This window comes from Rana temporaria, chromosome 12 (genome assembly GCF_905171775.1).
Source record: "Rana temporaria chromosome 12, aRanTem1.1, whole genome shotgun sequence".
Taxonomy (NCBI): Eukaryota; Metazoa; Chordata; class Amphibia; order Anura; family Ranidae; genus Rana; species Rana temporaria.
The window spans coordinates 127,790,823-127,802,639 of record NC_053500.1 but is presented as its reverse complement, the minus strand read 5'-3'; the positions used below and the strand labels follow the sequence as shown (position 1 = coordinate 127,802,639).

Below are 11,817 nucleotides of genomic sequence, written 5' to 3'. Positions count from 1 at the left end.
TCTGCGGCCTCTAGAGCGTCATCCCATATTTTGAGCAGTGCTGTTTCTGTCCTGTGACCAGGACGGAAACCGGACTGGAATAGATCAAAGTAATTTATGGGTGTCTAAATGATTTTGGGGATGACCTCTTCCTGTTCCAAGATGACTGCGCATGATTGGACACACCAAAGGCAACCTTTAGTCACCCAAGTCTATGAAGTCTAATGCCGCGTACACACGATAGGAAATTTCAGACAACAAATGTTCAATGTGAGCTTTTGGTCGGACATTCCGACCATGTGTAGGCTTCATCGGACATTTGCTGTCGGAAAAAATGTTTGAGAGCTGGTTCTCAATTTTTCCGACAACAAAAGTTCTGCCGATGCACAAAAATCCTACGCATGCTCGGAATCAATTAGACGCATGCTTGGAATTATTGAACTTCATTTTTCTCGGCTCGTCGTAGTGTTGTACGTCACATCGTTCTTGGCAATCGGAATTTCCAACAACACTTGTGTGACCGTGTGTGTATGCAAGACAAGTCTGAGCCAACATTCCGTCGGAAAAAAATCCACGGTTTTGTTGTCGGAATGTCCGATCGTGTGTACGCGGCATAAGGGGTGCAGGCAATGGTCACTAACGCATAAGGATCTTTCTGTACGAGAACACTTTCCAGGAAATACAGGTCAACTGATCTGAAAACAACCGTCCCTACTGATCTAACACACCTGGAGGAAGTGGATGAGATAACACAACACCAGCCGGTTCAGTTCCGGAAGCTGTTTAACGACAGACACTGCTGCATCGGGGTTTTCATAGTTGGTGATGCACTGTTTGTAGAACTGTTGGGGGATAAGGGGCTCCTCCAACTCCCGATACCAAAGCTTCAACAGGGAGGCTAGAATAAATGAAAAAGACAAGTTAATACCGTGTCTGGAAAACATTTGGAAAATGCAGCAGCCATAAATATTAAAGGAGGTGTTCAATATATACTTAACGAGAAGCTCCAGTCCAGAAGAAAAAAATAGATTTTCAAGAAATCAATGGCACATGCCTATTCAAAGTGCATCTAATCCCAAGAACAAAATGTAATTTATTGCACCTTAGCTCACTTTCAAGGATTTTCCTTTCACTTCCTGTTTGGCTATGGGACAGGAAGTGAAGGAAAAATATTACCAATGGGACACAGAGGGCAACAAAAAATGACAGGGGTTATAACCCTCCGTTACTCTATCCAAATTGTAAAAAAAAAGTTTTGCCTTTAATTCTAGCAATACGTGTGTATGTATATGTGTATGTATAATATATATATATATATATATATATATATATATATATATCAATCAGGGTTATGGCTGATGGCTTCAGCCAGCCCACATAACCCAGGTAAACCACTTCAAAGCCGAAATATATATATATATATATATATATATATATATATATATATATATATATATATATATATATATAGCGGCTTTGAAGTGGTTTACCGGGGTTATGGGGGCTGGCTGAAGCCATCAGCCATAACCCTGGTATTTTTTTTTTTCCATATGGCGATTCTCTTTCTTATAAAAACAATCCAAGAGGCTGATTAACCAGTGGATCACTTTGGTATTTCTAGGGCTGGTATTTCTAGGGCTTACCATTCTTACTGGCGAGCCCCGTGGCTGGCTATAGAGGTGAACATAGACCAGATTGTCTCTGATCACCTCTATGATCTGGGACAGGAGTCTCCAAAATTATGGTCCTCCAGTTGTTTAGGAACTACAATTCCCATCATGCCTAGTCATGTCCCTGAATGTCAGACTTTTACAGTGCCTCCTGGAACATGTAGTTCTGCACCAGCTGGAAGGCCGTGGTTTGGAGACTCCTGATCTAGGACTGGAGCAACATCATGACGTTACTTCCCATCTAGGGTGTAGACAAACTTTTTTTTTTTTTTTAAAGCAAAAGATAAAAATATATATATATATTTTTTGCTTTCAAAAGGTCTTGTATGTAGACCCTAAATCTCTGCATAAAGAGGACCTGTAAATCTCCCCCAAGCGGACATACAGGATATATTCTGTCCAAAATAAAAATGGCTTTCAGGTCTGCAGTAATCATTGATCAATGTTGTTACATTGTGAACAGTTCCAATACACCAATGGATTTGTAGCACTACAGCAGCTAAAATTGTCCCGGCTGAGTTTCCATCCTTCATGTACTTAAATGGTCCTATTATTTCTTTTTGAATATTGTATTTCTGTATGGATGACTGTAACCATGGCAGTACGAGGCTCGCTCGCTGACCATTATAGCGCAGATTCCTAAGGTAATGCACGTTCTCATATCCCGCCTGAATGCCCAGCATTGCTACTTGTCATCACCAGCCTAGGTTTTCCTGTAAGACTCTACTTGATAACAGCTAGCGTCACCACGTGCATCATCAAAGAGCCGACTTTCTCCAACCTGGCCTCTAATACCATCCCATCAGCTGTACATTCCTTCTGCTAAGAGCTGCGGAAATTATAGCGGCACGCTATGAGATGGCTATGCCTATAAAGACTGCCTGCTGGCTAATAGAGCCGTCTAAAAACACCACTTTTAAAAGGCGTATTTTTTTCTAAACGCTCTTATTTGTTATCTTACGTGTCCATGCACACATAGGCGTTTACAGGCATAATAGAAAGGGGCCGTTTACAGGCTGTGGGGAAAAACAACACTATCACCAGCACGTTTAGGAGAGCTTTTTGGCAGAAAGAAAAATGCTAAACACCCAAAAGACTATAGGCCAGGTTCTCAGAGGAGATACGACGGCGTATCGGAGTCCGGCCGGTCGTATCTATGCGCCTGATTCACAGAATCAGTTACGCATAGATTTCTATTAGATCCGACCGGCGCAAGTCTCTTACGCCGTCGGATCGTAACTGCATATTTACGCTGGCCGCTAGGGGCGGGTACGCTGATTTACGCGTCGAAATATGTAAGTCAGCTAGATACGCGAATTCACGAACATACGCCCGGCCGACGCAGTACAGTTACGCCGTTTACGTGAGTTTTTTCCCGGAGTAAAGTTACCCCTGCTATATGGTGGCGTAAGTGCGGCGTACCAATGTTAAATATGGCCATCGTTCCCGCGACGAAATTTGAAAATTTTACGCCGTTTGTGTAACTCGTTCGTGAATGGGGCTGGACGTAATTTACGTTCACGTCAAAACAAATACGTCCTTGCGGCGTATAAGGAGCAATGCACACTGGGAGATTTCCACGGACGGCACATGCGCCGTTCGTGAAAAACGTCAATCACGTCGGGTCACAGAACATTAACATAAAACACGCCCCCCTGTCCAACATTTGAATTAGGCGGGCTTACGCCGGCCGATTTACGCTACGCCGCCGCAACTTACAGAGCAAGTGCTTTGAGAATACAGCACTTGCCCGTCTAAGTTGCGGAGGCGTAACGTAAATTGGATACGTTACGCCCAAGCAAAGATACACGGATGTACGAGAATCTGGCCCCTTGTGCCTAAATGTGTGTGCAACACGTGGCTATAGGTGCATTTCTTAAGCAGCTTTTCAGAGGAGATGGGCCAATTAATGCCCTGTGTGGCCTAATAAGCACAGAGCAGGGCCCCGGAGTGCTGGAACAGCTGCTAAAAGCAGATCTGCAAGAGAATAGCAAAGGGATAGAATCTCCATCCAAGAAGTGGTGACTGGTGCTCAAATTTTTTTTTGGGGGGGGGGGGGGACGCAAACAAAGTAAAAAAAATGAAATAAAAAATCAAGCGCAGCCAGTGTGCCCATCAAGCGCCGCCAGTGTGCCCCCCACCCAGCACTTACCCGTCTCGGCTCTCTCCTCCACGCTCCGAGTCCTCCATGTCTTCTCCCTTCCTATTCCCGTCATCTCTGCTATGATTGGACGCCTTATAGGCATCCAATCACAGCGCCTGTCGCTTCAGCCAATCAGGTGACCGGTAAACAGACCCGAGCATCCTGATTGGCTGAGTGGCAGGTCAGTGTTAGAGAAACGATTTATTTGCTTCTCTAACACAACACTGTGTAAAAAGGGAACTCACAGCATTGCACCCGCTGTTTACCAATTTGGAAGCCTGTTAGAGCGCTTCTAAAAAAATAAAATAAACGCTGCTGTAATTCAGATGCCTGGCGCCCGACAAGGGGCTGGACACCTGAATAGGGGGCGGCAGTGGTGACAATAGATAGATTCAATGCATTGAATCTATCTATTGGTGATAGAGCGGTGCAGGAGAGAGGGGGCGGCGCTCCTGCGCCCTCTATGGATGCACTGCCACTGCATCCAAGCCACTTTCATGGCATGTAATCTTGTATATATTATAAAAATGTATATATATATGTATATATATACATATATATTATATACACACACACACACGACATGCATATCACTTTATGTACCAGGAACGGTGGGGTCCGCGAGACTGTCTGGTATCCTCCACTGTTCCACCTGAAGTTTCAGTGCATTCACCTCATCGATATCTCCAGGTACCCTGAAATATAAAAAACGCAGAATAGATAAATCGCAATCTACAGCTACTTTTAGATTTTCGAATTTTAGATTTTCGAATTTTCGAAAATTCGGAAATTCGTCTGTGTTCAGAATGCAGGATGGCAGCCACTTGACATGGAAACTAGTGGAGATGGCTGGAGTAGCGGCGGCCTAGTACAGTGATTGCCAGCTTTCAGGTGGATCCCACAGGTATGGTATAGGCACAGCTACATTTGTCCAAGCTGGACCGATGAAATTATGTAAAATCACCCATACCTAGAATCAGGGGCGGACTGACAACTCATGGGGCCCCCGGGCAATAGAAGATTATGGGGCCCCTGGACTTACAGACGGCCACCACGCCAGGAGGCAGTGCAGAGGCGGGGCAGCTAAAATCTCGGGATTTTCACATCAAAAGCATGTCGGTTTCGGACATATCAGGGACAGATGTAAAAAAAAAAAAAAAAGATTTTTACATACTGTCCCTGGTTTTGCTGAGCCTGGCAACCCTCATGGGGCCCCCTAGTGGCATGGGGCCCATGGGCAGTGCCCGAATGACTTAATGGTCAGTCCGTCCCTGCCTAGAATTCATCTTTAAACCATACTGCACTGAGAAAAATAAAAAAAATATGAAAATCCAAACACCCACCTAAAAATTCCTTCGGTCCTCTCCCCACCCAGGGTCAGCACTTGCTGGGAGAGCTGTGTCTGTACCCAGGGCAGACGGCGGTCAGGATACACCGACTTCTGTCTCTCCATAATCTCCTCCAAGGAGCTCCCAAACAGTGAGGGTGTCAAGATGGCATCTCGGGCTTGTTCTATCTCCTCTAGGGTTGGTTTCCTCAGACCCTGCAAAAAAAGCAAAAAGATAATTTAAATATGAACTCAGGGATATCGCTAAAGACACAATATGTATGTGAATTGTATAAGATTTATAATGGTGTTCAACCAGTCTTGTGATCCAGCTACCCCAGCCAAAAAGCACAGCCAGGACAATGATCTCCTTGCAGACTAGGTTGTGGTTAAAACCACTTGCTGAGGGACCTATTGTACTTTTACTGCTACCTCTGGATTTACACAGATGCACACCTCCAACTCTGCAGCTTTCATTGGCCCTCTTATGACTTATCCCCCCTGCCTTCCTGGCAAACTCTCATGAGAGTGAGACCTGTGCATGATGTCAAAAGCCTAGGCTTTTTACCAGACAAGAAACAGGAAGGGCTGTATAATTTATTTACTGGCAGAACAAAAAATGTTTTAATATCTAAAGTTAAAACAACAAGGGCAGAAGATTTAATAGATGGGAAGTTTAAAAAATGACAAAGGGGTTGTAAAGGTTCCATTTTTTTACCTAAATATCTTCCTTTACCTTAGTGCAGTCCACCTTCACTTACCTCATCCTGCGATTTTGCTTTTAAATGTCCTTATTTCTTCTGAGAAATCCTCACTTCCTGTTCTTCTGTCTAACTCCACACAGTAATGCGAGGCTTTCTCCCTGGTGTGGAGTGTCGTGCTCGCCCCCTCCCCTCTCTACAGGAGAGTCAGGACGCCCACTAACACACAGCTCCTTTCTCCATCTGCAACGTAGAGAGCGCCCTGACTCTCCTGTAGTCCAAGGGAGGGGGCAAGCACGACACTCCACACCAGGGAGAAAGCCTCACATTACTGTGTGGAGTTACAGACCGAAGAACAGGAAGTGAGGATTTCTCAGAAGAAATAAGGACATTTAAAAGCAAAATGGAAGGATGAGGTAAGTGAAGGAGGACTGCACTAAGGTAAAGGAAGCTATTTAAGAAAAAAAAAATGTACCTTTACAACCCCTTTAAGGTCCGCTTTAAGAGAAGTATTTATAACAAAAAAAAAAAATGGCCATAGCTATTCGTCTATTGAATCTCCATGTGCAAAAGGGGCAAAAAGTGAATTTTCTCGAGCTACATTTTTTGCAATTTGATTGCGTGAATACGAAAAATAACACATTCCGGCCACTAGTTGGAGCTGAGGAACATGCATACTTCCTAGGATAGAACGCCACCTAGTGGCCATAATGCGTATTTTCCTGCATTCATACATTGGAAGTGCTGAGAACAATTTGCACAGAAACAAATCACACGATAGACAAACAGCTGTGCAATATTTCTATAAATACACCTCTTAGTCCCCTCTGTTGCTCACTAATGAAAACAAGGAACAAAAAACTTTACATGGACAAAATTTAAACACCTGGGAGTCAGACGCCTGGCAACGGACTTATGTGTAGAAGAAGTGTAGCGCGCTGACCTAATCATCGGGATCCTGAGAATTTCCCCCGTACTCTGCTGGTGACAGACGCACGCTCACGTCTTGGCAGGAGACGCATCTCTCCAAAGTTGTACCCCAGCTGAGACTTAATGACATGCCCTTATATGGGGAGGTTAAAATCCACAATGAAACCCCAGGCAAAATAAATCATAGAACAAAACCACAGCTTGTTCATGGAGCGGAGCCCATCTGAGAGGAAGCCAGGAAACGGAGACCCATCTTCCCCTCGCTGCAGAGTTCTGATGAGCAATGCAACGTCCACAAATGAGTAAGAAGGGGTAGAGATGGAACTGGCAGTTTGTTAACAAGCCTAGTTTTCCTTTAGTCTTAATAAAATAAGCATGTTATGGATAAAAAATATATATATATATATATATATATATATATATATATATATATATATATATATATATATATATATTTTTTTTTAAACCATAACATGCTTATTTTATTAAGACTAAATGAAAACTAGGCTTGTTAACAGGTCAGCTCGGCTGCGCGAGATCACGTAGCTTTAAGTCATCTCCGCCCCCCGCTCATCCCTAGTGCCCGGCGGGTGCGATCACCACCGGGCACCCGCGATCGCTCGTTGCAGAGCAAGAAACGGGAGCTGTGTGTGTAAACGCACAGCTTCCGGTCTTGTCAGGGAAAGAAATGACGGATCGTCTGTTCATACAATGTATAAACAGCGATCAGTCATTTCCCCTAGTCAGTCCCCTCCCCCCTTCAGTTAGAACACACCCAGGGAACATAATTAACCCCTTCCTCGCCCCCCTAGTGTTAACCCCTTCCCTGCCAGTGCCATTTTTATAGTAGTCAATGCATTTTTGTAGCACTGATCGCTATAAAAATGCCAATGGTCCCAAAAGTGTCCGATGTGTCCGCCATTAGGTCTCAGTACCGATAAAAATCGCTGAGCGCCGCCATTACTAGTAAAAAAAAAATATTAATAAAAATGCCATAAAACTATCCCCTAGACCAGGCGAGGGCAAACTCGGCCCTCCAGCTGTTTTGAAACTACAAGTCCCATGAGACATTGCAAGACCCTGACAATCACAGGCATGACTCCTAGAAGCAGAGGCATGATGGGATTTGCAGTTTCACCACAGTTGGAGGGCCGAGATTGCCCACCCCTGCCCTATACGCTATAACTTTTGCGCAAACCAATCAAACGCTTATTGCGTTTTTTTTACAAAAAATATGTAGAAGAATACGTATCGGCCTAAACTAAGGGAAAAAAAAATATTTTTTTTATATTTTAGGGATATTTATTACAACAAAAAGTAAAAAATATTGCATTTTTTTTTTAAATTGTCGCTCTATTTTTGTTTATAGCGCAAAAAATAAAAAACGCAGAGGTGATCAAATACCACCAAATGAAAGCTCTATTTGTGGGGAAAAAAGGACGCCAATTTTGTTTGGGAGCCACGTCGCACGACAGCGCAATTGTCAGTTAAAGCGACGCAGTGCCGAATCGCAAAAAGGGGCCCCGGGTCATTGACCAGCAAAATGTATCGGGGCTGAAGTGGTTAAAATGAACAAAATTCTAACTAAAATTCTACTAAAGTATAGGCAGCTTTAGGAAGTCTCACATTCAGGAAAACTCTCGGGCAGAATGGAGATTCTACAGAGAACGTAAATGTCACCGTCACCATATTTACTCAGAAATCTGATGTGTACACTGCTTAGTAAACTCTGCCACTTTCAAAAGGTCCAACCTAAATTCCAAGTCCCTGAGTACACAATCACATACATACAATGTACGCCAAAGTCGGTTTCTTTATAATCCCATCCTGTTTCATGCACACCAAACAGAGCAAGACATCAGGACACCTGAGAACATGGAGGCTGCCAGTGCGTCCCTTTCCTTCCGAAAATGCTTAACCGCCTGGCTGTCATTCTTACCTTCTGCCTTCAATACTTGCGTCAGTGACCCAAATCACATACACAATTACATACTTCCAGTCCGGGACTTTTTTGGCACTTTTTGTTCACATGTAACAATCAGTATTTAAATGACATACTACAAAAAAATGGATATTTAAATTACTTGGCACCTCCAACCATATATTTTTTTTAATTAAATGCAAACCAAAAAATTAATGGTTTTGCAGTTTTTTTTTAGGTCACACTGTATTTGTGTAGTGTTTTTTTTTTTTGGAGAAAATAATACATAACCCAATTTTTTGGTGAAATATAAAAGATGAAGTTACACCGACTAGATAGATACCAAACATGTCACGCTTTAAAATTGTGCGCGCCCGTGGAACGGCGACAAACGACTTACATACAGCAAAAGACTAAAGCTCAAACATGTTACAATTTCCTTTAGGTCTGCCAATTATGTAGTACAGGGGTAGGTAACCTCCAGGGCAGGACTTAGGGTGGTGGGGGCCCCTGGGCTTGAGTGTTGATTGAGGAAGCGGGGGGAGGGGTCAAAGTTGTTGAGCGGGGGGGGGGCTGCCACCGATCCAAGTTCTTGAGCAGGGGGGGCACCGAGATCAGGGGGGGCGCCGGTCGGAGTGGTTGAGCAGCAGGGGGGGGGGGGGTTGCCAATTGATCAAAAGTTGTTGAGGGGGGCCGCCGATCTTAGTTGAGTGGGGGGGGGGGTGAAGGGGACTTTTTACCTCTTCATCAGTAGCGGCATGGCTCTTCCTGCTTCCTCCTCCCGGGGCCCCCTATTGGGGGGGGGCCCATGGGCTTGAGCCCAGTCAAGCCCAATGGCAAGCCTGGCCCTGGTAACCTCGGCCCTCCCAGCTGCGGTGAAACTACAAGTCCCATGAGACATTGCAAAACCCTGACAATCACAAGCATGACTCCTAGAGGCAGAGGCATGATGAAGTTTGTAGTTTGACCACAGCTGGAGGGCCGAGAATGCCCACCCCTGATGTAGTATAATGGCCTAATTGGATACAAAATTGATTGGATAGATTAGGTAGGTCTACATATTACATAGTTTAAAGTGGTTCTAAAAACCTCAAGGTTTTTTTACCCTCATACATTCTATGTATGAACCAGCACCCCCTAATATTTAGCTGAGCCCCATCACGATCCAGCAACGTGAACAAGAGCAGCGGCTCTCTGGGGACTCTCACGCCTCATTGGCTGAGGCAGCAGCAGAAGCCATTGGCTGTCAATCACAACCAGTGAGCCAATGAGGAGAAAGAGGGGGTGGGGATGAGCCGCAGCTCTCTGTGTGAATGGACATGCAGCAGTGGCTCGGGAGCCTGCTCGGGTGCACTTGGCAGGAGGGAGGGTCCAAGAGCCCTGGCGGAGGGGGACCCGAGAAGAGGAGGATCTGATTGTATGGTTAAATTGTAATGTGCATGGTCACCCCAAGTGTGCAATTTTGATATATACATACACACACACATACACACACATCATTCCATAAACATTTTTACCTTCTTTCCTCCGGTAATTGCAACTTTTTGCAGTTTTCGGTAGCAGTATTTGGCATAGGTGCTGATAGGCAGACCTGGAAAATAAACAATGCACACAAATCAGATTGGAATTTACGAGCACCAAGAAAACAAGGCAATATCAGGGATAAATAAACTCTGATAAAATATTTATTCTTTAGATCACATCACTTCCAAGGGCGAGACCATCCAAAACTGGAAGAGGATCTTGTATAGAATCAGCAGTTTTTTTTTACTTTACCACTCCCCCTGCTGGTGTAATGTGGTACTGTAAGGCAGCCATACTGAAGCAATATCCTTTTATTAAACACAGAAGGGGTTGATTTACTAAGTTTTTAGAGTGAAAAATCTGATGCAGCTCTACATAGAAACTAGGGACGAGCCGAACACCCCCTGGCTCGATTCGCAGCAGAACATGAGAACAGGCAAAAAATTTGTTCGAACAAGCGAACACCATTAAAGTCTATGGGACACGAACATGAAAAATCTAAAGTGCCAATTTTAAAGGCTAATATGCAATTTATTGTCATAAAAAGGGTTCGGGGACCCAGGTCCTGCCCCAGGGGACATGTATCAATGCAAAAAAAAAGTATTAAAAAAAATTCATTTTTTTTCGGGAGCAGTGATTTTAATAATGCTTAACCACTTGAGATCCGCGCTATAGACGAAATACGTCCGCAGCGCGGCTCTCAAGTGCCAAGTGGCCGTTTAAACACGGCCTTTTATGTGCATTACCCGCGCGCGCCACTGGGTGGCGCGCGGCGGGTAAAAACTGTCCCGGCGCATCGCCGAAGACCCGATGCGTGTACCTGACGGCCGCGATGTCCGCCGGGTACACGCGATCGTCGGTGACACGGCAGGTGACAGCAGGGACGTGGAGCTCTGTGTGTGTGTGTGTAAACACAGAGCTCCACGTCCTGTCAGGGAGAGAGGAGACCGATCTGTGTCTCTTGTACATAGAGACACAGCATCGGTCCCCTCCCCCAGTCACCCCCCTCCCCCCACACAGTTATAACACACCCAGGCTACACAGTTAACCCCTTCCTCACCCCCTAGTGTTAACCCCTTCACTGCCAGTCACATTTATACAGTAATTCGTGCATTTTTATAGCACTGATCGCTGTATAAATGTGAATGGCGCCAAATTTGTGTCAAAAGTGTCCGATACGTCCGCCGCAATATCCCAGTCCCAATAAAAATCGCAGATCGCCGCCATTACTAGTAAAAAATAAAATAATAAAAAAAATCATAATTCTGTTCCCCATTTTGTAGGCGCTATAACTTTTGCTCAAACCAGTCGCTTATTGCGATTTTTTTTTTTTTTTTTACAAAAATACGTCGAAAAATACGTATCGGCCTTAACTGAGAAAAAAAATAGTTTTTTAAAAAAAAAATTGGGATATTTATTATAGCAACAAGTAAAAAAAATATATATATTTTTTAAATTGTTGCTCTTTTTTTGTTTATAGCGCAAAAAATAAAAACCGCAGAGGTGATCAAATACCACCAAAAGAAAGCTCTATTTGTGGGGAAAAAAGGACGCCAATTTTGTTTGGGAGCCACGTCGCACGACCGCGCAATTGTCAGTTAAAGCGACGCAGTGCCGGACGC

The 11,817-nt window shown here is 44.3% G+C and overlaps 1 protein-coding gene across 3 annotated transcripts in view; it reads right to left on the bottom strand.

Annotated features, from left to right (window-relative positions):
* LOC120918815 (rho GTPase-activating protein 39-like) overlaps positions 1-11,817 on the bottom strand; it is a 144,793-nt gene that overhangs the window by 4,542 nt on the left and 128,434 nt on the right. For all 3 annotated transcript variants that reach the window (XM_040330631.1, XM_040330630.1, XM_040330632.1), the window contains 4 exons: positions 10,189-10,262; positions 5,136-5,335; positions 4,396-4,487; positions 708-877 (listed from right to left, as the gene is read on the bottom strand). In XM_040330631.1, coding sequence (XP_040186565.1) covers positions 708-877; positions 4,396-4,487; positions 5,136-5,335; positions 10,189-10,262 — 536 coding nt within the window. The remainder of the gene's footprint in view (positions 1-707; positions 878-4,395; positions 4,488-5,135; positions 5,336-10,188; positions 10,263-11,817) is intronic.